Here is a 25,265-nt window from a genome sequence, read left to right as displayed (position 1 = left end):
TGGGGACAAGCCAGTTCCACAGCCCTTCCTCACTACAATCCAATTGATTTCTCACTAATTGGCTATTACAAGTTCTGCTACTACATCATCCTGGTCAGACTTGAATTGGGTCAGTCTCATTTATCATCTGGTACACACTTTGGGACTCCTCTACTATGTCTCAGGAAGTTTATTGAGAAAACCTCCTCATCCTGTACCCATCAGCCTTAGTAAATTTTACCTCATCACTATCCATAATCTCTCCAGTTGAAGGGTGGATTAATTTCTTAACCAGATGCATTATTTTGGGACTACTTTGATTTCTCTATGATGTCTTACCTCAGGAACTTTCCTTGCTTGCTCCCACTTTTCAGTTTCTCTTTGTCGATTATCTATCTCCATTAAACTGTATGCTTGAGGGCAGAAATTGCCAATTAGCACAGGGCCCAGTACATATTAAGCACTTTAACTAGAATACAAGATCACAGGAATTAGATTACTCCCAAAATGCCAACACTGGATTTTGAACCCAGATCCTGATTCTGAATCTTGTGTTCTATATGAGATACAATACTTTAAAACTTTATTATCTCAGTGGCCTGAGGCCATTAGCTGCTGAACTTATTTTTATTAGAAACTTAACTATGTACACAAACACAGTAAGCTGCTTTTTTCTTGATACCCAAAGAAAACCACTGCTGGAAGAACTACATCTAATTTACATTTCATCTCTTCTCAATCACACTACCCACACAGAATACTTGTCCTTGTCTTCCAAACATCTAACAAAAATAAATGTAAATGACTTCCATTTTTTAAGAGCTAAATTAACTTATTCTTGAACCACAGTATAATTCTATATAGTTTGGAATATCTACAAAAGATAGGCACCTGCAATGAGAACTTGTTTTTATGTTAGGCTTTCAAAGTGTTTTGGAATTCATTAGTTACTGACCTAGATTTTTACTTGACAAGAAAGGCCTGTTTTTTAATCATCTAGAATTTATCTTAAGTATAATTGAATAAAGATTTTAGGATCTATAGTAAACTCATTAAATATGAATGGCTCTATGTATTAAATATCTAGGCTACTAAATTAAGATCTTTTTGGGTTACTTTACAACTGGCTAATATATAACAGGTATTCTATTATAATGAACTATACTTCTTACATGGGAATATATTCTCAAAGTAGAAATATATAAGGGATGTCAAACATTAATTTCAGAATTGCAGAATCTTAAATCTAGATCAAGAAGGGATCTTGAAGGTCAGTCATCTAACCCAATTGCTTATCCTTTATGAAGAAACCCACAGAAATTATGACATTACACAGTGGATAATATCAGAACCTGCTCAGTGGAGGATTTTGGTATCAGCCTGAATTCTAATCAATCATGGGGTGAGGAGTGATGAAGATGGTCAAGCAGTTTATTCAAAATTCAATCATATACCCTAATATACTTTAGTATAAATTCTGTTTTAATTACAACACAGGGTGTCATGCTCCCTAACTTCTCAGGAAGGCGAAGAGCCCAGTGGTAATGAGGAGCCAAACCAGACCCATCAGCAGATTTCTTGGCTATGCTAGTGTTTTATACAACTTGCCTAGGATTCCCCATTATCTGTGACCCTCTAAAGATAGCAGACTAGGAAATAAAAAGTCTGACTAATTTTTAATATCTCTACTCTTTAATTATTTCATAGTTTAATATCCAATTTCTAGATAACTGTGGCCAAAGCTAAATGCTACCATAATATAGAAATGTTTTGAATATTCTTTGATTTAGGAATGAATAAAAGCATACAAATTCACTCCCTCCCCATCTAAGTCCATAAACCACAGGTATGCACATACTTATATATACATGTCACACACTAATATTTGAAATATTTATTGCTATTTTCACAATGCTTCATATTCAACAATTTCAGGGTGAAAAATAAAAATATTGGCAAGTAATTTTTACAAAAGCTACAGCTGTGAATCCATGATGATTTTTGCAGCAGAGCAGGATCCTGTTTTAAGACACTACTCTGAAAAGCTCAATTCCTATACAACTTTTATTTAAATTGAGTACATCCCCTTTGTTAGAATTACAAAAGGAGTCTTTTGGTATAAAAACATCTAAAATAGAATTTCTAAATAAGGCATGGTCTAGGATAATAGTATTAAGATTCAACTTTGGACTTTTAAAAACAAATTATGTGGAAAGAAGTACTATATTTACAGAAAGTTATCTACATATTTATGTACCTAGAGGTACAAACAGAAGTTAAGACTGAAAAGACTTAACAATTAAACATTTGCTGAACATCTCAAAAGTAATTCTCTTTTCAAGAGCTTTTTTTCCCCTTTATCTTCTTAGAAATGATGTTTAAGATCCTCCTTCATCCTCAATCTTGGGAGCCAGGTAATATTTTAAGTGTCCCATATCTGCAATTTTATACTCTACAACTAAAGAAGAGAAAAGAAAAAAGGAGTTAATTATTTGGTAGTATTATGAAAAGACTTAAGTCCATTGATTGAAGATGAAATTTATTATCTTACCAAGTGGTACATCTGCAGACATACTGAGTGTTACTGTAGGAGAAAGTGGAGTGGCTTTGGTAAAGAAATTCAGGTATCGAAGTGCAAAGGTCAACTGAACTGGCTCATTCATCTCTATTGTAACCTAAGGGAGTAGAGAAGTCTTAGAATTAAATTCAACTGAAAATTTGCTAAAAAATATAAATAACCACAAAATACCCTTTCCCTCAAAGTCATTGAAATATAGACATAATGCTTTTGTACGAATTTAATTAATGAGTTGGTAGTTCTCATAAAGTCATTTAATCAGAAATAGATTCTTAAAAAAAAAAAAAAAAAAAAAATGGCTTCAAGAAGGGGCTAAATTTTGTGGCAATGAGAAGAAAAAATAGCAATTGTTCTATTGTTCTAACAATTTAAAATTTTTGAGAAGCATTTGCTTATATGTGCCTTTAAAATACACATCAACTAGAATATGATTTTGGTTTCTTATATTTGTTAGTTACCTATGTACCTAGAATATAAGACTATCAGAGATGTGATTAAAGATATTCCTTAATTGCTTATCTTCTTAGTTGCATTGTTAAACACTTCAAGTTTTATATAAACAAAATTTTTAATCACCTCAATCCCTTGTTTAGATTAAGAACTTTTCATTGATGCAAAGTAAATTAAGCAGAACCAAGAAAACAATATCCAGAAATATTAAAACGTAAACAGAAAGAATAAAAAAATTGAGACTTAATGCTGTGAAATTAAGACTTGGCTTCAAAGAGATATGTGATGATATCTTGCAGAAGTGAGGAGGGATTATGCTATAGATGTGTAACTTACTATGTAACATCCAATTTGGTTATATTGGCAAGGTTAAGTTTATATTTGTTGAACTTTACTGTGTTAGTCTAAAGGATGGTTTACTATGCCAGGATAAGGCTTTAAAGGGATACATATTGTACTAGGAAATAAAGATGCAAAAACAAAATATTCATAAAATTCATTTTGAAAAGATATGTATATTCAGTAAAAAAGAACCTAAATTCTGAGTTTTTAAAATAATAGCCATTCCTTTTTACAACTTGTACAATGATTTGAAAGGTTTGGGGATTTTGGTTAATTTGTTAACCCAAGCTATATTTTTTATTGAAATTTCTTGGTAAACCTATTATCTATTTTGTATAATTAGATATCTATTGAAAGACAGCATCTAAGGAAAGTACTGTCCTAAATGCTTATGGTAATAAAAGATGTGAAGAACACAATTTTTATAGTATTAAAACCTTATAAATGAGAGATATAATTCATACATTTTAATACAAAATGGAATGTGGCAAAAATTACAACAAATTCAAGATAGGTAGAAGAATATAATTGAAATTATGCTACAATCAAGTCAACTAATTAAACCACTAGATGTGACCTTGGACCAATTACTTAACCTTTAACTTTAGATAAGGGATTCTGCCTCTAATTCATTTCAGGTTGAGTTTCAAAACTAGCTGTTGTTAATTTGTGGTTTTTAAAATAGGTATGCAAATCTTCCTGTCTGACCTTGGACAAAATCTCTTAAACTGAGCTATAATAATAAAAAAAAAAATTTGTAAAAAAAACCAAGAGGGTTAGCCTCAAAGATCTACAAAATTCTTTCCAATTGTAAATCTATGATCTTATGTTCTACAGGTAAAAGACATGTCATTTTCATTTTTACATTATCCAAGAAAGTTGGAAAATGCAGCAAAGACAAAACAAGGCTCTACCGATGACTTTCATTTAAATATCAAATTATATCCATTTAATATATACAATTTCAAGTTATTATTCTCTAGTCTAAACAGGTTATTTTGTTTCAGCAACATAATTTGCTGCCTTAAATTTTCTCAAGATCTAGATTTCACTTACAGCTTCCTCCTCTTTGTCAACATTACTTGTCTGTGATAGTTTTACATTTCCACTTCCCAGTTCTCCACTGGCAGAAAACTTTACACCATCTTTTGCACAGGAAATTACAACAGCATCTCCAATATGACTGAGATCCCGACAGATTCTTGCAAATTCACCAGAAGGCATTTTCACTACACAACTGTATTCTTGTTCCTGTAATAAAAAACAGCTTTGAATATTTAAGAATTTAAGATTTGTCATCGATCTCAATTACTGAAAACAAAACAAAACAAACTATAAAATTGCATTTTTTTGACTATCCACTTTTCTTGAATGTATTCTGGAATGACTTAAGAGCTTTGAGTCCACTATCACCCTACTAGATTATGGATTATTAATAATATTAACAGACCAGTTGCATAATGATAAGAGTACAGAAAGGGTATGTGAACAGCTATGTAATTTACCTAAATCTGTCTTCCAAAACAAATCAATTGTTTTTACACTAAAAATTGTTATCTGATCACTTTTTACTCTGTTTAAGTAATAAAAACTTATCTGCTCCATATAAACTATTAATTAAAATGCAGCATGTTTAATGAGATTAATAATAGAAGGGAAAAGCAATCTAAAGGGGAAATTAAGAGGACAGAAGCTGAATGTGGTGAAAATTAACTCATGTTTTGGAGAAGACATGAACTCAAATCATGACTCAGTTATTACTTGCTACAATCTGCAGGAAACATTTAACCTGTGAAGCTTTGCTGTACAGTACATGACATATTCTCTTAAAAGTGGCTCCTACTTCTAAATCACAACTTACTTTTTTTGCTCTTATGCATTCTTAGTAATTAAACACGAGAAATGAGATTTAAGCTCAAATTTAGACCATTATTTAATCTTATATTTCATTAGATGAACAAAGTAGTTACCTATTAAATTAAAATGCCACATTCGTGATTTTTTTCTCTTGCCAAAAATTTTCTTTACATATTAGAACTATAAATATATAAGTATTAGAAACTGAATTTAGCACCAGCCCTGAAGTCAGAAGGCCCTAAGTTCAAATCTGGCCTCAGACACCTAACACTTCCTGGCTGTGAGCCTAGGCAAGTCATTTAAACCCCAATTGCCTCAGCAAAAAAAAAAAAAAGAAAGAAAGAAACTGAATTTGGGCACATATACATATAATTTAATTATAATTGGGCACACGGTGAGAAACCTTGATACTTACTGGAATTCCAAGTTGTTCAACATCTAAATCCATTAATTTCATCTCATAGTCTGAAACTTTTTCCTGATCTACAAATAAAACAATGAAAATTTATATTTCAGTATTAATGGACTAGTTTTAAAATGGGATGTGAACTTATGGAAGCCAACTTACTAGGTGCCTCAAATATCAGGGCGAGCGTATCTGCATTGTCTTCGGCTCTCAGAGTAATAATGTCCTCATTGCTGGCACATTTTAATATTTTGGACATGCTAGACAATGGAAAACAAGAGGTAAGCACACGTTCATCCATGCGGTCAAGAAAAGTCCCAATGAGCTTAATGCTGTTATCATAAGCAGCAGCATCACCTAATACGCGCCTCTCAGGCGGATGTCAACTCGAGACCGGAGCACCGGCACAGCTCATCTCCCTCCCTACTACCGATACAGAGTAAATGGACCGCAGAGATGACCAGGCCCGCCGGGCCACAAGGTCTAGTAGGGGGCAGCATGCTTTTGACTTTAAATTCGAAACCTTCGGAACTGCTTCTGGGGGCCTTCCCGCCACAGCTTCTCCGGCCGCATTGTGAGCTTGGCGCCGAAATGACGTTGGGCGGGAGGCGGCCCGGGCGCGTTTCCCCATCCCCAAACCGCGCGCTACGGCCTAGTCCCGCCTCCCGCCATCACTAGGACCAATGAGGCGCGTTGCCCGGTCCTCTGCACCCACCCCGGGCCCGGCAGCTAAAACTACCCCATTCCGCCGCGCTCCCGCCAAGAGAAGCCCGGGGGAGGGGGAAACGAGTACGTGGTTTACCCTCCCCCCCTTTAGTCCAAGTTCGTGCACGGAACCGCGCTTACCTGGTGAGATTCACGCCCATGGCCAGGTTGCGGTCGCAGCGGTAGGTGTCGAAGCCCTCCGAGCGGAGAGTGAGCTGCACCAGGGAGATGTGGGACGAGTCCATGCTCTGCAGGTTCACCCCGCCTGAGCTGATGTCCCAGCAGGCCTCATTGATGAAGTCTTTCAGCGCCTCCAACACCTTCTTAAGGATGGAGCCCTGCACCAGCCTTGCCTCGAACATGGTGGCAAACAGAGGTACTAAGAGCAGGAACGAGAAAAAACTAAGCCTGGCCTAGGCTCGGAGAGCTGGGCTCAGCCACTGCAGTGAGGTCCGCGGCCCGAGAGGAGACGCGGGCGCAAAGACGCACACACAACAGCCGCCTCTCACCAAATGAGGTTCTGCGGCTCCAGCTCGCGCTCTCGCCGGCAAGCCGCTGTGACGTCATGGCGTAACCGCCCGCCTTCCGATAACGCTACTGGTGCTTTGTCGACCAATCCCCTCACAAAGGCCTCACCTAAACCTCCTGAGCCAACCAGAGGGAACGGGCTTGCCCCACCTTCCATAATTGCCCGGGCTTGTTCAGGTTCACCCAAATACATACGCAGCCCTTTTAGATTAGGACAAACGGGTGTTTTGTAGTTGCAATTTTATTCTACGAAAGTGCTTTTTTCTTTGGAGACTGGAATTTAGAGCCAGCAGTTTATTCGGAGATTCTTTTATCCAATCCCTTCAATTTACAGATGAGGAAATTTAGGCCTCCTGAAGTGACATGACTTGCCATAGGTAGTGGCAAAATGCATTGCAAATGCCTCAAACCCAGGACGCCATAGGTAGTGGCAAAATGCATTGCAAATGCCTCAAACCCAGGATCTCTGCAAAGCTACCGATTCGCGGGGCTTGTGTTTTTCTTCTTCGCTACGCCACGGAGCAAATTTTTAATTAGAAAAAATGTGATGCAGATGTTCCTGAATGAGCCAATGACAAACCTAAAGTAGTATGTGTACGCCTGCTCTTCTTCATAGATACTTATGTGATCCATGTTTATATGTAGATTGCAATCTATTATTCCTGAATTTGCTTCGACATGAGTTCCTTTGGTGGCAGCATCATTTGGTGGATAGATTTAAAATAAAACACACGGGACTTAGTGCTTGGCGCACAGTAACAATGCCTTTTCCTTCCTTCTGAGGCAATGGGGCAGTCATCTTTCCCACAACTTTTTGGCCGTCAGGTTCCTGAACATATCAGAAGATATTATCTTCACTGACTCAGTTATTAGATCTAAGCCACAACTAAAAACTTTTCATTTCCATAACTATATATGTGTTCTGGTTCATGTACGGACAGATATTTTGTCCATACTCCCTTCTTTCTCTGGATTGTTCTCTTCTATCAAATAAAAATATTGAATTAAGTGAGGAAGGTTCTTTTAAACTCCTTAGGCACCAATAACTCATTTGAGTGCCTAGATTTCCTTTTTGTATCCCTTTAGTGGGTGTTTTTTAAAATCAAGCCGACCTCTTTCAGCGGTTGGATAAGGGAGCACATAGCTCATTTTCATGGAAGCTTAGGTGGAATCCCTGTCGTTTGGCATGAGGAAACTGAAGCCATGGGAATTTAAAAAACTGTCCAGGAGTCTCAGAGATATAGGTAGAATATACAAGTCTCCTTTCAGTATTTTCCAATGCCTTCTTCCTCAAAGCTCTTCTCCCCCCACACCCTAAGTTCTAAACTTGGGATATGTCTACTCTTAGGGGATACTAGGAGCTTGACAGTAGGATAAGAATATTATTTAGTAAGCAACTTATCTTTTTTTTTTTTTTTTTCCTGAGACTGGGGTTAAGTGACTTGCCCAGGGTCACACAGCTAGGAAGTGTTGTGTTTGAACCAGATTTGAACTCCGGTCGTTCTGAATTCAAGGCTGGTGCTCTATCCACTGCGCCACCTAGTTGCCCCAGTAACTTATCTTTTTGAAATATTCCCAAAGGAGTAGTGGGGAGGAGATATCATGGAAAAGAATATAAGCATATTGCTAAAAATATTATGTATGAAATAAATTTTCATCATGAAAAATTAATCTCTTGATTTCATTTTTCTGTATATATGCATACTAAACTTTATATTTTATTTCCATTCATAATGAATAGGAGGTACTGAAAATGTACTGAAAGCCAGATATGGGGCCGTAAAGAAATTGGAAATCCTCACAGATGCGTATTTCAAACTCTAGCCAACTAGAGTCAACTGCCATTGGATATTTCAAACTGAATGTTCTATATGTATCTCAAACTCAACATGTCTAAAATAGAATTGTCTTTCCTCCCAAACCTAACCCTTTTCCAAACTTCACTATTTCTATAGGAACACCATCATCTTTCTAGTCACCCAAGTTTTCACCTTGGAGTAACCCGCCATTCCTCACTCATCCCATATATTCATTTAGTTGATAAGTCTTGTCAATTCTAGCTCCACAACAAATCTTACATCAATTTACTTCGCTTCACTTGATACAGACACCCTAATTCTGGCTCTTGTCACCATTCACTTGGATTATATTCCCCTTCATGTCTACAATCCATCTTTCACATAACTGCCAAAGCTAGTGAAATTTTTTTTCAATAATCAATAATTTTTCTCCTCACTGCAAAAAGAAATATGAAACCTTGTATCACATAAGCATTTATATCCAAGAGTTTTATATTTCTCTCCATTTTATTTTTCTCACTTTTATATTGTAAGTAGTTTTTTTTTTTTAATCCCCTATTTATGATGCCTTCTTGGGCGTTTTGTTTATGGTGAATCCCTCCCTGAATCTAGCAACCTTTTATTACCTTTCCTTTTTAGTGTTCCTTACTATGTTAGGTTGAATGTTGTTTCTACACAAAAATGAAACCTACCATTCTGGAGAACAATTTAGAACTATGCCTAAAGAGCTATAAATTTGGGCATATCCTTTGAAGTAACAATACCATTACTAGGTCTGTATCCCAAAGATGGATCTTATGTACAAAAACAGTTCTTTTCATGGTAGCAAAGGAATGGAAATTGAGAGGACGCCCATCAACTGGAAAATATGTAAACAAGTTGGGATGGAATACTAATGTGCTATAAAGAACGAGAGGTAGTTTCAAAGAAGCCTGGAAACACACATATGAACTAAAGTAAAAATGAAGTGTGAAGGACCAGCAGAACATTGTTCATAGTAATAGCAATAAAACCACAATGATAAACTCTTGATTTAGCTACTCTGATTTTATAATGATCCAAGATAGTTCTGAAGGTTTTATAATGCAAAACTCTTATCAACTTCTAGAGAGAAGTGATGAACTTGGACTGCAGATTGAAGTTTTTTTACTTTATTTTTATTGCTTTCTTTCCCCCTCAACATGGCTAATGTGGAAATGTACAATTGATATCATATTGCTTACCTTTTTAATGGGTGGAATGTTCAGGAGGAAGAGAATTAACTCAAAATTTAAAAAAATGTTAAATTCATTTTAAAAATAAGGAAAGGTGAAAATGAAAAATGAAGCATAGAATATAATGAAACTTGACAAGACTAGTATAAAGATATAAATGAGTTAAGACTAATTTATCTGAACATTCCTAATAAATTTGGAAAATATTGATGTTTTACATTTTATAAGATTGCTTGGTATAAATTTCTCCCAACTCAGAGAGAGGTTGAGGCTTCTCCCTTTTTATCCCAGTTTTTCCCTTCTCACTAGGTCACCCAGCAGGAAGAAGTCAACCCAAGAAAAGAGCATATTATGGTTAATTAGTGCTTTTTCAAAGCACCTCACTATGAGTTATAAAGCCACAGCCAATTAAAAATTCTTCTATGGTAAGCAGACCAGAACAAGTTATAGAATTTCTTCTCCAAAGTCCCAAAACAGAGTTATCTGTTTCCTAGTAGAATATAGGCTCTGAATTCAGGGACTATTTTCACTTTTGTCAATATATCTCCAATTCTTAGCACATACAACTGAGTCTATTTGAAAGTAGTGGGGGTATTTTCTATTTTCTTTCTAACTTCATCAGTTCTCATAAGTTTAATTACCAACTCCATGCAGATTACTGACAGATAAGAATATCTAGTTCCAGTTTCTGAGCTTCACTCAGTCCCTCATCACCAGCTGTAAATGGAACATTTCAAACTGGTTCTCTCTGAGAATCAACCTCAAAATGTCTGAAACTGAATTCATCTTTCTTTTATAATTTTTTTTATTGTTTTCTGCTTATTTAAAAAAATAGAAAAAAGACAGAAAAGGAAAGTAAAACAAAATGAACTTTGTCATGTGCCCAGCAGAACATCAGGGAGAATTCAAATTAATAAATTAATAGCTCAAGAAAGGATATATAATATAGTAGAATATAATAGAAGAAATTATATTCATGAGTCTCCATCTTTTCTTTGCTTCCTTGTAGGTTGTTCTTTTGTTCTCTGCTTTGCACTTTTTTTTACTTTATTCTTTTTTCCTCTTCCATCTCTCCCACATCCTCCAAGCAGGCTATAGTTAAACACAAATATATTTATATATCTACATATATACATACAGCCATATACTCCCACCCACAGCCACCTATTCACCCCCAGATTCACACACATATATATGTATCTATACATACATAGAGCAACATGCATACAAATCTACAAATTTTCAGATACATATATGCACTTAACCCATATGTAAACATGCATCTAAAACAATATTAATATGGCTAACATATAATATAGATTTATCTCTTGAATCTTTAAGTTTCACTTTGTCTAAGATCAATGATTACTAGCTGTACTTACTCATTTTGTCTCCAAATTCCTCCCTCTTCCAAACATCACTATTTTTGTTGAAGGTATCAGTTTATAGATTTATAAACTGGACATTACTCTGGACTCCCATTCTTCATTACATGTATATATCCAAAAAATCTTACCATTTTTACCACTACAATTCTCTCATGAGCCTGCTCTCTACTTATACAGCTACCCCTTATCAATTTAGAGGCAGCTGGTGGTTCAGTGGATGTAGTGCTGGGCCTGGAATCAGGAAGATCCGAATTCTAATCTGGAGACATTAGCTGTGTGACTCTTGGCACTGTTTACCTTACTTTCCTAATCTGTAAAATGGAGATAACATTTCCCAGAATTGTGAAGATCAAATGGGATAATATGTGTAAAGCACGAGACACATAGTGAGCACTATATATATGGTAGCTATTATTAGTTGTATGATGTTGGGCAAGCCACTTAAATGCCTCAGTTTTCTCCTTTGTAAAATGGAGCTAATAATAGCTCCATTATAGAGAAGATTAACTAGTATGCCTTCTAAATGTCCTCCACTTCTGGTTATGAAGCCACAGCCAATCAGTTTCCTTTGTGGTGGCAAACTGGAACCATAAGCACTGACATTAAAATTTTCAGAAAGTGACTATTATTCAGCTACTATAGCTTGCTGGTAGGTTGATTGGTTGATGTTCTTTATTCTCAAAGACCAAAAGGACCTCATCATGGTACAGAAGATAGAGCTCTGTCCTTGGAATCAGTAAGGACTCTTTCTAAATTCAAATCTGGTCTCAGATGCCGTATGACCCTAAACAAGTCACTTAGTCCTGTTTGCTTCAGTTCACCTGTAAAAACAAGATGTTTATAGTTTGCTACTTGCTCCATCATTTAGTTTTTAGTTAGACAGAACCTGGCTCCACCCTATTTTTCAGCCCTCAATGGATTTTTCTTCTCTTCCACTCTGCCAAATTGGCTGCCTTATCTCTTCTTGATAGGCCACCTCACATTTCCATGCCTTTACAGTGGCCATTTCCCAACCCTGGAGTGCATTCTCTTCTTACCTCTACTTTATGGTCCTTCTTCCATTAAGCAATCAACCACTGTATTCTACTTGAAAGTCTTATCATTCTTAATCACTACCAGCATCTGGCCTTCTCTCCCAAAACACTTACCTTATATTTAACTACTTTGTATTTATTTCTATTTATTCACTATATATTGATGCCATATATAAATCCAGTGTGTATTTGTTGACTTTTCTCATTAGAAGCTCTCCATATAGCTCCTTAAAATATCTACTTTGTATTTGTTTCTATTTGCCATATATAAATCCAGTGTGAATTTGTTGGCCTCCTTCCATTAGAAGCTCTCCATGTAAACTCCTTGGAGAAGGGATTATTTCCTCCTTTGCATTCTGTATCCAAAACTCTTAGCAGAGTGCCTAGCATAATAGGTATTCAATAAATACTTGTGAATGGACTCGTTCCTAAAATTTCCCTCCTCCCAAATTTTTGAGTTGTAACCAAGGAAGAAGTCGAAGAATTAACTGACCTCCAATTAAGTTGTAGATATGCTACTAAAACACTTAAAGGCAGAATGAGGAGAAATAGAAGAATTAACTGACCTCCAATTAAGTTGTAGATATGCTACTAAAACACTTAAAGGCAGAGTGAGGAGTGGTGACAAATGACTAGTATTTGGAACAAAGAACAGCACCTGAGGGATATTTTTTGCATGCCATTCTAGCTCATGTCTCTGCATTTTTGCTACATAAGATCCTCCAGGAATAAAAGGTAATTCTTCCTTAGCTTTGCTTTTTGCAATCATTAGCTTCCTTTAAAACTCAGCTTTATCAGCAGTCACCAAAACCATTTGGTATTAGCTAAGAAATAGACTAGTTGATCAGTGGAATAGGTTAGATTCACAGGACAAAACAGTCAATAACTTTAATAATCTAATATTTGACAAACCCAAAGACCCCAGCTTTTGGGATACGAATTCACTTTTGACAAAAACTGCTGGGAAAATTGGAAATTAGTATGGCCAAATGCTGGAACTCTATCTTTCCAGAAATCAGCAGAAGTCAGGATCACTAAATGTCTTTATTCTAGATCTTTACCATCACCTCCAAAGCCAGGTCACGAGTGCAAGTGAGAGTTCCACCACCCAAGTTTCTCTTACTCCTCCCACACAAGTCACTTCCCTCTCTTTGTCCCACCAATCAAGCACAGAACAGCTGGGGAGGGTCAACCTTAAACAAGTTAATAGGGAACCGTCCAATTGGCAATTAGTCTCACGTGCTTCATTATCCAAGTGCATTGCTCAGTTCCAGCCCTTTACATCTCCCGCTTTCTTTTGTTTTAGACCACAGGAGGTCTCGCCATCCCTGACTTTTCAGGGAGATGAGAACCCCAAAAAGGAGGTGATCACGCCCCCCCTGACTTCTCAGGAGGGGAGATGAAAGCACTAAAAAGGAGATAATCACACCCTCCCTGACATCTCAGGAAGGGAGATGAAAAGCACCAAAGAGAAGTGGGGATTTGCTAGCGGGTTTCTGGATTGAAGGGCCTTATTAGAGACAAGTATGCACAAACCCATCAGCATGGGAGTTATTACACAAGCACATAGCAATGACGCAGAGGCTATTAGTGGTGACTCTCCCCACAGTCAGTGCAGACTCGATGTGGTGTAACAAACAGGAATTGTACATGCAAGTAGTGATATAACAAACAATATAAATCAACATGGTATTGTAAGAGATTTCCAGAAGTCCTAGAAGGAGGGTATGTAAACACCAGACACACATACCCCTTCTTCAGCAACCAAGAGATAGTCCAAAACCAATCTATTGTCCATTGCTTCACTGTTAGGGAATCCAATGATCCCCACAAGTTTTTAAAATCCCACATCAGTCTTTTTATATGTTAGGGAATCCAATGATCCCCACAAGGTTTTGAAGTCCCTCAACAGTCTTATGATGCCTCACAGAATGCAATGATTCCTGAGGATTTTCAAGTCCTACAATAGTCTTATGATGCCTCAGAGAATCCAATGATTCCTGAGGACTTTCAATCCTACAATAGTCTTATGATGTCTCAGAGAATCCAATGATTCCTGAGGATTTCAGTCCTACAATAGTCTTATGATGTCTCAGAGAATCCAATGATTCCTGAGGATTTCAGTCCTACAATAGTCTTATGATGTCTCAGAGAATCCAATGATTCCTGAGGATTTTCAAGTCCAACAGTTTTTGATGTCCATGGGTCAAACGCCATAACTGCCAGGTTCTTTCAGTGGTGGGCACAGTCAGCAACGGAACCACCCGATGTTTCTTGGGCCTTCTCCTTCGTTTCAAGGGTCTGCTCTGTCTCTCTCCGATGGACAAGGCGAATACGGCGCATTGGCACCCATCTGATTCCTTCTCCATCTGTAGAGATACAAGCAAACCCTCTCCCCCAAGCAGTTAACCTATCTGTTCCCTTCCATTCACCACTTTCTGGGTCTCTCCACATCACCTGGCGATTATCTAAAGATAGTGGAGCTGCTCGCACTGGACACTGCCCTTCCGGTGAGTTATAAAACCTGTCTGCTGGAGCCAGTGCATCTTTGTCAAAACTTAAAAAATTAATGGTATAGAGAACTAAATTTAGAAGTTCTCTAGGGTTACCCGTGGCTCCCCCTTTCTTTTGTTTTTGGAGGAGTGTCTTAATATCTCTGTTTCTTCTCTCTACTATTGCCTGCCCTTAAGGATTAAAGGGTATGCCCGTGGTATGTAAAATCTTATACTGTGCACAAAAGTGTGTAAAATGTTTAGATGTATATGCAGGTCCGTTGTCTGTTTTTATTGCTTGTGGCACACCCATAATTGCAAATGCTTGTATAAGGAATTCAGTGACCACTCAGGCTGTCTCTTTTGCTGCTGGCATTGCAAATGTGAATCCTGAAAAGGTGTCTACCATGATGTGGATAAAAGATAGACGACCAAAAGATTTATAATGGGTCACATCCATTTGCCAAATTTCATTAGGTCTCAAACCACGAGGGTTCTTCCCTGGAGGGAGTGTAGGAGCATGGAAAGGAAGGCAAGCTGTACAGCTTTTTACTATGCTCCTAGCTTCTTCTCTTGTTATTCCAAACTGCAAACGTAAAGCTCGAGCAGCCTGATGATATTTAGAATGAGACTCTTGTGCTTCTTGAAATAAAGGAGTACTGGCCAGCATGGTTAGAAGGCTATCTGCCTTTGAATTACCATTAAAAATAGGACCTGGAAGTCCACTATGGGAGTGGACATGCAAAATATAAATCTTACCCGGATGCTTTCTCACTTGCTCTTGAAGCTCTTTAAAGAGCTGATATATATTGGAGGCTACAAATTTTATTTGCCTCTGGCAATTCTTTGTACCACACCTACTGAATAGGCCAAATCAGATATTATATTTATGTCTCCCGGATAATAAGCAAGAGCTAGAATGATTGCATACAATTCATTCTGCTGAGTGGACTGAAAAGGAGTTCTGATTACTCTCTTTATAGTTAAGTCATGAGAATATGCAGCGCAAATATTATGTTTGGATGCATTTGTAAAGATAGTTGGTCCTTTAAGAGGAACTTTAGAAACCTTTTCTTCAAGAATCCCTTGCCAATTATGTAGCAGTCTGGTTATCTTTAATGGAGACCCGTGTGCAAAATTTGGAGCCATGATTAATAAAATTTGCCACTCTGGGATGGTTTCGCAGCACACATTAACTTGTGCATTAGTATAAAAGGTGTATATCTTGTCAGGTCTTGTCCCAGATAATTGTACTGCTCGTTTAATGGCCTTTAATAAAATTCTAGCCACAAGCACTGGGTAAGGAATAAGGCTTTGTTCTGGTTGTGCTGGGAGGTTCACCCACTCTATCACACTGTCTCCTTGATGAAGGACTGCTGTGGGGGCCTCTTGTGTAGCAAAAACTGGTATTTCCAAGGGTTTTTGAGTGACTCTTTCAACCACATTGGATAAAGCCAGTTCAACTTGTCTCAAAGCCTCTCGACCTTCTTTTGTAAGCTGGCGTGGTGAATTTAAAGCATTGTCTCCCCTTAAAATGTCATATAATGGTTGCAATTGACAGGTAGTCAAGCCTAGCACGGGATGCATCCATTGGATATCTCCTATCAATTTCTGGAAGTCATTTAAGGTGTTTAGCTTCTCTGTTCTTAAGAAGAGTTTTTGTACTGTAAGCACCTTAGGATATACTTCATATCCTAAATATTGAAAAGGAGCATGTCTTTGAATCTTTTCTGAAGCTATGTGCAATTTATAATTCCTTAGTGTTTCTATGGTTTTTTGTAGACATGCTTCTAACATTTGTTCCTCAGGTGCACATCCCAATATATCATCCATGTAATGTAATAACATTACTTTTGGAAATGCTTTTCTTACTGGACTAAGAGCAGCAGCAACATACATTTGACACATAGTAGGGCTGTTTTTCATTCCCTGTGGCAAAACTGTCCATTCATATCTTTTATAAGGCTCAGCTAAGTTAACACTGGGCACTGAAAAGGCAAATCTTTTCATATCCTCCTTATCTAGAGGGATAGAATAGAAACAATCCTTAATGTCTATAACCCACAGAGGCCATTCTCTAGGCAATTGAGTAGGAGATGGAAGTCCAGGTTGAAGAGTTCCCATAGTTTCAATCTGTTCATTTACCTTTCTTAAATCAGTCAACATCCTCCATTTTCCAGATTTCTTTTTTTACAACAAATACTGGGGAATTCCAAGGACTTAGAGAAGGTTGTAAGTGTCCTTGGTCAAGTTGTTCCTGTACTATGTCTAATAAGGCCTGAATTTTATTGCTACCTAAGGGCCACTGTTCTGTCCACACTGGTGAATCAGTTTTCCATTGGATAGGAACAGGTGAGAGTGCTTCAGACCTTCAACAGCAGCCATGCCTAAAAAACTGAAATACTCATTTTTAACCCTAATTGTTGTAAAATGTCTCTTCCCCACAGATTGATGGGGATTTTTTCAACTATAAAAGGAGTAAAAACTCCTGTTTCACCTTCAAATATCCATCTTAAAGGGGTAGCACTAACTTCAGCTGCTATTGATCCTCCTACCCCAGACATGTAGGTGTCTGCCTTTTTCTTTGGCCAGTGACTGGGCCAGTTGGCACCTCTAATGACTATGCGATCTGCACCTGTGTCCACCAGTCCTTCTAATGCTATGCCATTTATATAGATGGTGAGCATAGGTCGGTCAGCTGTCACAGCTGCTGTCCAGTATATTCCTGGGTTTTTCTGCTTGGAGTCCGAACATGGGTGACTGTCACCAGGTTGCTTATTAGGAGTCTGTATCAATAAACCTGATGCTACTACTTCCCCTGGTTGATAAGTCACACATTGTCTCCCTGTGTTAGTGACTGGGATATTATCTACACATTCCCCAGTTTCCCACATCAGTGTATGAATGAACACTGTCTTGTAAGTACTCTCAGGAGGTGAAATGGTCAAGCCTACTGTGCCTGGAGGCAAGGGATCCATAGGTTGGAGAGGAACAGATTTCACCTCTCCAGGGGGTATCTCAATTGTCCCAGCTGCATACAACTCTATCCTCCCTAATTGTAGTCCCTTTCTCCCATCATGTTGCTTCCTGGCTGACTGATTGTGTAATCCCTTTCTCCCCTCAGATGGCTTCCTGGCTGATTGGTCATGTCTGGGTATTGGACTTGGAGGCACTCTCTGGGTATGGCACCGGCTGCCGTCATGCCCCAAATGTTTTTTGCCTGGGGCCCTGGAGCTGGGCCCCTCATCCCGTTTCCCTGAATCAGTCTACACTCTGAGGCCCAATGGAGTCCTCTGTTGCATTTTGGACATGGGGTATTGAGTCTTGTTCTCCTACCCTGTTTTCTCACTCTGTCTCTATGCCAACATTGAGCTTTCAAATGGCCTACTTTACCGCATTGAAAGCATTGACGAGTCTCTCTGGAAACCCCTTGCCAAAAGGGATCCTGTCTCCCCATGTTGGGATCTTGGGAAGTCTGCACCATAGCCTGGCTATAAAAGGTATTTGTGCCCATTGTGGCACAGCGTCTTATGATCTCCTCTAAAGGAGCATCCTTACGTAGTCCTAGTATAATCCTTCTATAAACCTCATTGGCATTGTCTCTAGCAAGTTGCCTCGCCAAAGTGTCTGTTACTTCATTTTCACCATTAGTCTGTATGACAGCTGTCTGCAAACGTGCCACAAAATCAGCAAAAGGTTCATTTGGTCCCTGTACAATTTTTGTGTAGGTCTCACCCTTGTAGTTTTTACTGGGGAGAGAAGCCCATGCTTTGATAGCAGCAGCAGAAATTTGCTCAAATGCTGTTATGGAGCAATTAATCTGTACCAAAGCGTCTGCATAAGAACCTACACCTATTAGTAGGTCATAGGTGATGGAAGTATTAGCTGCACTTTGACTATTTTGTTGGGCTTGAATTCTACAGAGCTCAGTAAATTCAGAAAACCACAACAAATTTTGTCCAGGTTCTAAGCACACTTTTGCAATGACTTTCCAGTCACTAGGGGTTAAGGTTTCATAAGCCAAATTGTGTATTAACATCTTAACATAATCTGATGTAGCCCCAAAGACAGTGCAAGATTTTTTCAGGTTTTTAAGGACATCCATATTAAAAGGAGCATATCTTCTACTCTCTTGACCTGCAGAATTATACTGTTGAATCACGGGAAAAATTTGAAGTTTGAAATCATTATCTACTTCTTTTTCATTTTCAATTGCTTCAATAAGCCCTCTTTCTAATCTAGTTACAGGAGTGGGCAGTTGTTGGGGGGGCTCTGTGTGGGAGGAGGGGGGGCGCTGATGATGTCACCGCCCCTCCCACTACTCCTCCTCCCTCCGTCCCTGAGGGTGGAGTGGATGTGGGTTGATCAATAATCTGCTCTCTAGGTGGGATTGAAATTTCTTCCGGATAATCAGAGTCTACACACTCAGATTCCTCATTCAAATCCCCTTGCCCTCTGGCAATGTCCTGAGTTTGTCTATCTTCTATCTTTTGTACCTCATGCTTCCTTCTCTGTGCCTTTTTAGAACTCTTCCCGATAGCTTAAGTCTAATAGAATCAAGTTGTATAGATAAAATACCTCTGGGAAAATTTGACAAATCCCATTTTTTGAGTAAAATTCTTTCATTTCAAGTCCCACTAGCTTCCATTTATCTATACGTAGTTTTTCTTCATTTAAGAACCAAGGGGACGTGGGAATCAATGAGTGTAAGAGATTATTTATTTGTGGGATGGGAACAAGTAAACTTTTCTCATCAATTATCTTAATTATATCCTCTATAGCATTGCTAGATGAGGCAGGGGCTGGGGTTGGAGCAGGGTCAGCTGAGGCCCAGGATTTACCTAACATCTGCCCCATCTCAGTTACTAGAGATTGCTGATTTAGTCCTTAACAAGGTAAGTTCCTTATTTCTATTAGAATACTCACCTAATCTCCTGGTCACAGGAGGACTTCGGTGGAAGTAGGGTGCCAGCTACACGTTGGACGCCAAATGCTGGAACTCTATCTTTCCAGAAATCAGCAGGAGTCAGGATCACTAAATGTCTTTATTCTAGATCTTTACCGTCGCCCCCAACGCCAGGTCACGAGTGCAAGTGAGCGTGAGTTCCACCACCCAAGTTTCTCTTGCTCCTCCCACACAAGTCACTTCCCTCTCTTTGTCTCACCAATCAAGTCAGCACAGAACAGCTGGGGAGGGTCAACCTTAAACAAGTTAATAGGGAACCGTCCAATTGGCAATTAGTCTCACGTGCTTCATTATCCAAGTGCATTGCTCAGTTCTAGCCCTTTACAGCCAAAACTAGGCATTGACCCACATTTAATACCTTACACAAGATAAGGTCAAAATGGGTTCATGATCTAGGAATAAAGAATGAGATTATAAATAAATTAGAGGAAAATAGGATGGTTTACCTCTCAGACTTGTAGAGGAGGAAGGAATTTGCTACCAAAGAAGAACTAGAGATCATTGTTGATCACAAAATAAAAAATTTTGATTATATCAAATTGAAAAGTGTTTGTACAAACAAAACCAATGCAGATAAGATTAGAATGGAAACAATAAACTGGGAAAACAGTTTTACTGTCAAAGGTTCTGATAAAAGCCTCATTTCCAAAATAAATAGAGAATTGACTCTAATTTATAAGAAATCAAACCATTCTCCAATTGATAAATGGTCAAAGGATATGAACAGACAATTTTTGGATGAAGAAATGAAACTATTTCTAGTCATATGAAAAGATGCTCCAAGTCATTATTAATCAGAGAAATGCAAATTAAGACAACTCTGAGATATCACTATGCACCTCTTTGGCTAGGATGGCAGGAAAAAATAATGCTGAATGTTGGAGGGGCTGTGGGAAAACTGGGACACTGATGCATTGTTGGTGGAGTTGTGAAAGAATCCAACCATTCTGGAGAGCAATCTGGAATTATGCCCAAAAAGTTATCAAAATGTGCATACCCTTTGATCTAGCAGTGCTACTCCTGGGCTTATATCCCAAGGAAATACTAAAGAAGGGAAAGGGACCTGTATGTGCCAAAATGTTTGTGGCAGCCCTTTTTGTAGTGACTAGAAACTGGAAACTGAGTGGATGCCCATCAGTTGGAGAATGGCTGAGTAAATTGTGGCATATGAATATTATGGAATATTATTGTTCTGTAAGAAATGACCAGCGGGATGATCTCAGAAAAGCCTGGAGAGATTTACTTGAACTGATCTTGAGTGAAATGAGTAGGACCAGGAGATCATTATACAATACTGTATGATGATCAATTCTGATGGATGTGGCCATTTTCAACAATGAGATGAACCTAATCAGTTCCAATTGTTAAGTAATGAAGAGAACCAGCTACACTCAGCAAAAGAAATGAGTGTGGACCACAACATAGCATTTCCACTCTCTTAACTGTCTGCTTGCATTTTTATTTTCCTTCTCAGGTTATTTTTACATTCTTTCTAAATCTGATTTTTCTTATGCAAGATAAGTATATAAATGTTTACATATATTGTATTAACATATACTTTAACATATTTAACACATATTGTTCTACCTGCCATCCTAGGGGAGGCGGTGGGGGGAAGAAGGGGAACAGTTGGAACAGAAGGTTTTGCAAAGGTCAATACTGAAAAAACTACCCATGCATAGATCTTGTAAATAAAAAGCTAAAATTAAAAAAAAAAAACTCAGTTTAGCAAGGCTACCGGAGTACTTAAGCTATTTTCTTCTCCAGCTTATTTTACAAATGCAGGTAAACAGGGTTAAATGACTTGCTCAGGGTCACATGTCATCCTGTTTGCCTCAGTTTCCTCACGTAAAATGAGCTGGAGAAGGAAATGGAAAACTTTTTGCCGAGAAAACTCCAAATGGGGTCACGAAGTTAGACGCAACTAAACAAAATCAATAGTGCTTGAGATCCATGAAAAAAAAAGTGCAAATTTTTTATTGTCTAAATTTAGGAAAGTGATGGAGAAATTTTAATAGTTAAATTCAGAAGCGTTTCGTCTCTCTATATACTTATTAAACCCCTTAGGAGCGGATACTTAAAACATTCAGCAGTACACCAGAAGCCCAAAGTCCGCAGAAATGAAATTTCAGATGACGGCTTGTCAGCTCCCTAGCTCCCGCACAGAAGAGGGAAGGATGGCTTAGAAAGGAGGCCAAGTCCCACTCCCCTTTCTTCCCTTACTTCCCTCCTCCCCCTTTCAAGTTTCGGGCTCGGCCATTGGTCTCTAGGAGGGCAGCCGGGAGCATAAATAAGGGGTTTTCAATCCCTTTCCGTCAGGACTCCAGTTTAGTTAAGTAAGCGGATTACGAAAATTCCGCTGCTCACCCAGCCAGCGCCTCGGGCTTTAACAAACATCCCAGTCAGGAGGGGATGGGCTAAAGAGAACAGTGAGGGGGAGGGCAAAAGGCAAAGGCGGGATGGGCGGCCGTACGTAACCATCAAAACCCGCCGCAGTACCCGGCGGGGGAAAAGCTGACCTAACCGTTACGTCACCTAGCTGCCGGCTGGAAACTGAGCTCGTCGGTCCACAGCCGTTCTTCCCTCCCAAGGTAGAGCAGAGAGGGAGAGAATCCGGCATGGCACACTCTCCCCGCAGCCACTCCTGCGGTGGGGAGGGCCCGTTTCGTCTAGGCTCCCAGTCGTACAGCCCCGCGGCGCGCATCCCCCTAGCCCCGCCCACCTCGCGACACTCCACGGGCCGTTGGGGAACGGTCCTCTTACTACATAAGCGGTGTAGCCCCGCCCCTCCATCTTCATCCTCCTCCCACTCTTTTTCTTCCTCCCGGACTCTTCCTGTTCTGTTTTCTGAACCCGTCCACCCTCCCAAATCGGGAACATTTATTTATTGAACGATAAGTGCAACTCTATGCTGGGGATATGGCGACCAAAATGAAGTAATTCCAGCCCTCTAGTAGTTTACATTGTATTGTTTTAACACTCGGGAGTTCTCAACTTGGGCTCAGTGAACTTTTTTCCTTCGACATTTTGCTATTTCAATACAACTGATTTCCTTTTTAATCCTATGCCTTTGAAAATACAATTTTGAGGCGGGAATCATGGGCTTCAGCAACCTGTTAAAGAAAAGAGGTCCATGGCGCCAGCAAAGTTTAAGAAGGCCAGCTCTCGGGGCTCCTCCCCTCAGGGCTGGGCGTCCAGTGAAAGCACGTCTCCGAACTCTTAGGCCTGGAAAGCGGCACGACTAGAGTGAGACGCGGTCAGCGGGCCCGCGCTTGTTTGCGCATTCTCGCGCCTGCTCGCGTGCTCCCGCGCTCTGCATCCGTGGGCTCCCTCTAGAGCGGAGGAGGGGAATCGGCAGGCTCGCGTATGGCCTGGGTTGAAGGAGGGGGTGCGGCCCGGGGCGGAGCCGACTAGGGGAGGTGGAGGGGGCTGGTGTCTTGCGTCTGGGATCTGGGCGGAGCGGGTACAAAATCAGCTTCTCCGAGACCCTAGGCGGGCTGCTATTTGTCTGAGGGGTTAGCATCGCGTGAGGTTCACTAGCGTAGCTTCTCCTTTGGTTTCCATCTCTTTGCCTCGCTTCGCTTTTCATTTGCACCTGGGACGGGGTGTCGAGCGAGTCCGAGCCCCGCTGGAGGAAGCAGCGCTCCGGCTCAGCTGGGGGCGGCGGCGGGGGCTCGGCCGAGGGCCGGGCGGTGGGGGAGGCGGAGGCCCAGAGGCTCGGCTTCGCTGCCTAAATAGCGCGTCCTTGGAGAGAAGGCGGGGGCCTAAGGGAGAATGACGGAACTGAGGCAGAGGCTGGCCCACGAGCCAGACGGGCGGCCAGAGGCGGAGGACAAGGTAAAGGCAGTGAGGGGGGCTGGCGGCTGCCCTCGTGCCCTTTCCGCCCTGCGCGGGGCCGGAAGGATGCTTCCTCCCCTCTTCTCCCCTCCCCCGCAGCTGCTGCAGGGGGTAGGGGCTGCACTGGCCGGGGATTCAGCCCCGTAGTGCGCGCTTGGTAGGACGAGGTGGGCGGCGGGTGGTGGTGGAGAGTGCTGCCCGGGGAGCCAGCCTTCCTGCTCCCGTCCGGCCTTTTTAATGGGCGTAAACCCCACTCTGCCCCATCTCCGGGGCCTCCCTTTCCTTATCTGCTAGAGCCAGAGGTGGAATTTGAAAGAATCCCCCGGACTCCGCGTCTCTGAGGCGTGGTGAGCTCCCGCACTGGAGAGCCTTCCAAAAGGCAGCTTTCTAGGAAGGGACGGATGCCCTGAGAGGCTTTGGACAAAGGTGATCTCCTTGTAACTGAGACAAGGGGGCTCCTGTGGTCGCTGCTTCTCTGAAGCATCCCGGCCATCCGGCTTTGTAGTAATCCTGACCGGCGATAGAGCGACGGCTTACACTCATCCCCCGCCTCCCCCCAAACGCAGAACCAGTCTTGTGGAGGTACATAGGGAGTTCGCTAAGCACCCTCATCGAGGCAGACAGGTCAGCAAGCTGGTCAAGGGAGAAGCTACGTACTGATGAAATTGAGGCTCAGGGCCACTTCTCTGCAAGGTCTGAAATCGGGGACTATATCCTCTATCGCATCTTAAGCACGAGCTCCTTTTGTTGTTGTCACTGTCCTCTTGAGAGCAAGTCACCGATTTGTGTGCTTGGGATACACATTTATATCCCAGATAAATTCCCATCAGATATTGTAGTCCTATTGGAGAGAGGACATTCCAGTCCAGGGAAAGAGATGCACTGAGGCGCCGCAGCGCGCTTTGTGTCTGAGAGGAGCCTGTAGATCAGTGTTACAGGAATTCGGTGGAGAAAAACGACTGTAGCGGACTGTGGGCAGAGTCTTTCTAGGTAAGATGGGTCTCCTAGAGATCTTAAAGTAGAGGACTTGGGTGGCAAGGCCGCCTTTTAGGGCACAGCAACCAAATATGGATTAGGAATGCTCGCTATTTTGAGGAATGATGAATAGGCCAATTTAAGTTAAGTGGAGAGGTTGTAAGAGGAGTTACGGGAGATAAATTTGGAGACAAAGCTACGGGCTAGGTAGGGGAGGGGCTTACTGTGTGGACAGTTTGAGCTGGTTGGTTAGGTGTGAAGTTGGGTTTTAAGAAGGAAATTTGGCAGGGCTATGTGGGTTGTTTGGAGAGGAAGAAGGACGACAACATAGGCATCACGAGTAGGTTGATGGCATCAGAAAAAAGAGAGAGGGTTTAGTATATACTGAAGTTGGATCAGCCAGATACAGGTTGGCCTGGAGGTGGAAGAAGAAAATGATGACTTTTTGAACTTGAGTAATTCTAGGCCATGACTACTAATGATAGTAATAGGAAATATTAGAGTGAGTCCTGGTTTGGAGGGAAAATGATGGCAAAATTGGTTTTAAACAGAACATATTGGTGAAAACAGGACATCCAAGTGAAGATATTTATGTGGGACTAAATCTTGGAGTGAGACTAGAACTGGAATTGGAGGTCGGAAAGTCATTTGTTTTATTTGAAGCTATGCAAGTAGATGATGAGATGAGAGTATGAAAATGAAAGAAAGAAAGCGA

General features: G+C 40.3%; 2 protein-coding genes across 5 annotated transcripts in view; one reads left to right on the top strand and one right to left on the bottom strand.

Annotated features, from left to right (window-relative positions):
- Positions 1-1,858: 1,858 nt before the first annotated feature.
- Positions 1,859-6,888, bottom strand: PCNA (proliferating cell nuclear antigen). Its single transcript, XM_074287149.1, has 6 exons — positions 6,459-6,888; positions 5,775-5,872; positions 5,622-5,689; positions 4,406-4,600; positions 2,531-2,654; positions 1,859-2,437 (listed from the first exon to the last, which is right to left on the bottom strand). Exons 1-6 carry the CDS (start codon positions 6,677-6,679, stop codon positions 2,358-2,360), a joined length of 786 nt encoding a protein of 261 aa, XP_074143250.1. The 5' UTR covers positions 6,680-6,888; the 3' UTR covers positions 1,859-2,357.
- A 15,612-nt stretch (positions 6,889-22,500) lies between these two features.
- CDS2 (CDP-diacylglycerol synthase 2) overlaps positions 22,501-25,265 on the top strand; it is a 60,760-nt gene continuing 57,995 nt past the window's right edge. Inside the window, exon 1 of one of the 4 annotated variants that reach the window (XM_074287153.1) lies at positions 22,501-22,674. Coding sequence is in view for 1 of the 4 variants with exons in the window: in XM_074287152.1 (XP_074143253.1) it covers positions 23,513-23,575 (63 nt within the window). In the remaining 3 variants the exon portion in view is untranslated. Of the gene's footprint in view, positions 22,675-23,400; positions 24,200-25,265 lie in introns of those variants that run through there. The other 3 variants (XM_074287152.1, XM_074287154.1, XM_074287155.1) reach the window with 3 other exon arrangements.

Source organism: Sminthopsis crassicaudata, chromosome 2 (assembly GCF_048593235.1).
Source record: "Sminthopsis crassicaudata isolate SCR6 chromosome 2, ASM4859323v1, whole genome shotgun sequence".
NCBI classification, from domain to species: domain Eukaryota; kingdom Metazoa; phylum Chordata; class Mammalia; order Dasyuromorphia; family Dasyuridae; genus Sminthopsis; species Sminthopsis crassicaudata.
Note: the sequence above shows the minus strand (reverse complement) of the source record. Positions and strands in the feature narration are given on the sequence as shown.

Excerpts from the sequence above, each read along its gene's own strand:
- PCNA (XM_074287149.1), bottom strand. The coding sequence starts at position 6,679 with ATGTTCGAGGCAAGGCTGGTGCAGGGCTCCATCCTTAAGAAGGTGTTG. Across the intron at positions 2,655-4,405 it reads TTGACAAAGAGGAGGAAGCT|GTTACAATAGAGATGAATGA; the intron begins GTAAGTGAAATC and ends CTACTCCCTTAG. Across the intron at positions 2,438-2,530 it reads GTCTGCAGATGTACCACTTG|TTGTAGAGTATAAAATTGCA; the intron begins GTAAGATAATAA and ends TCTCTTCTTTAG.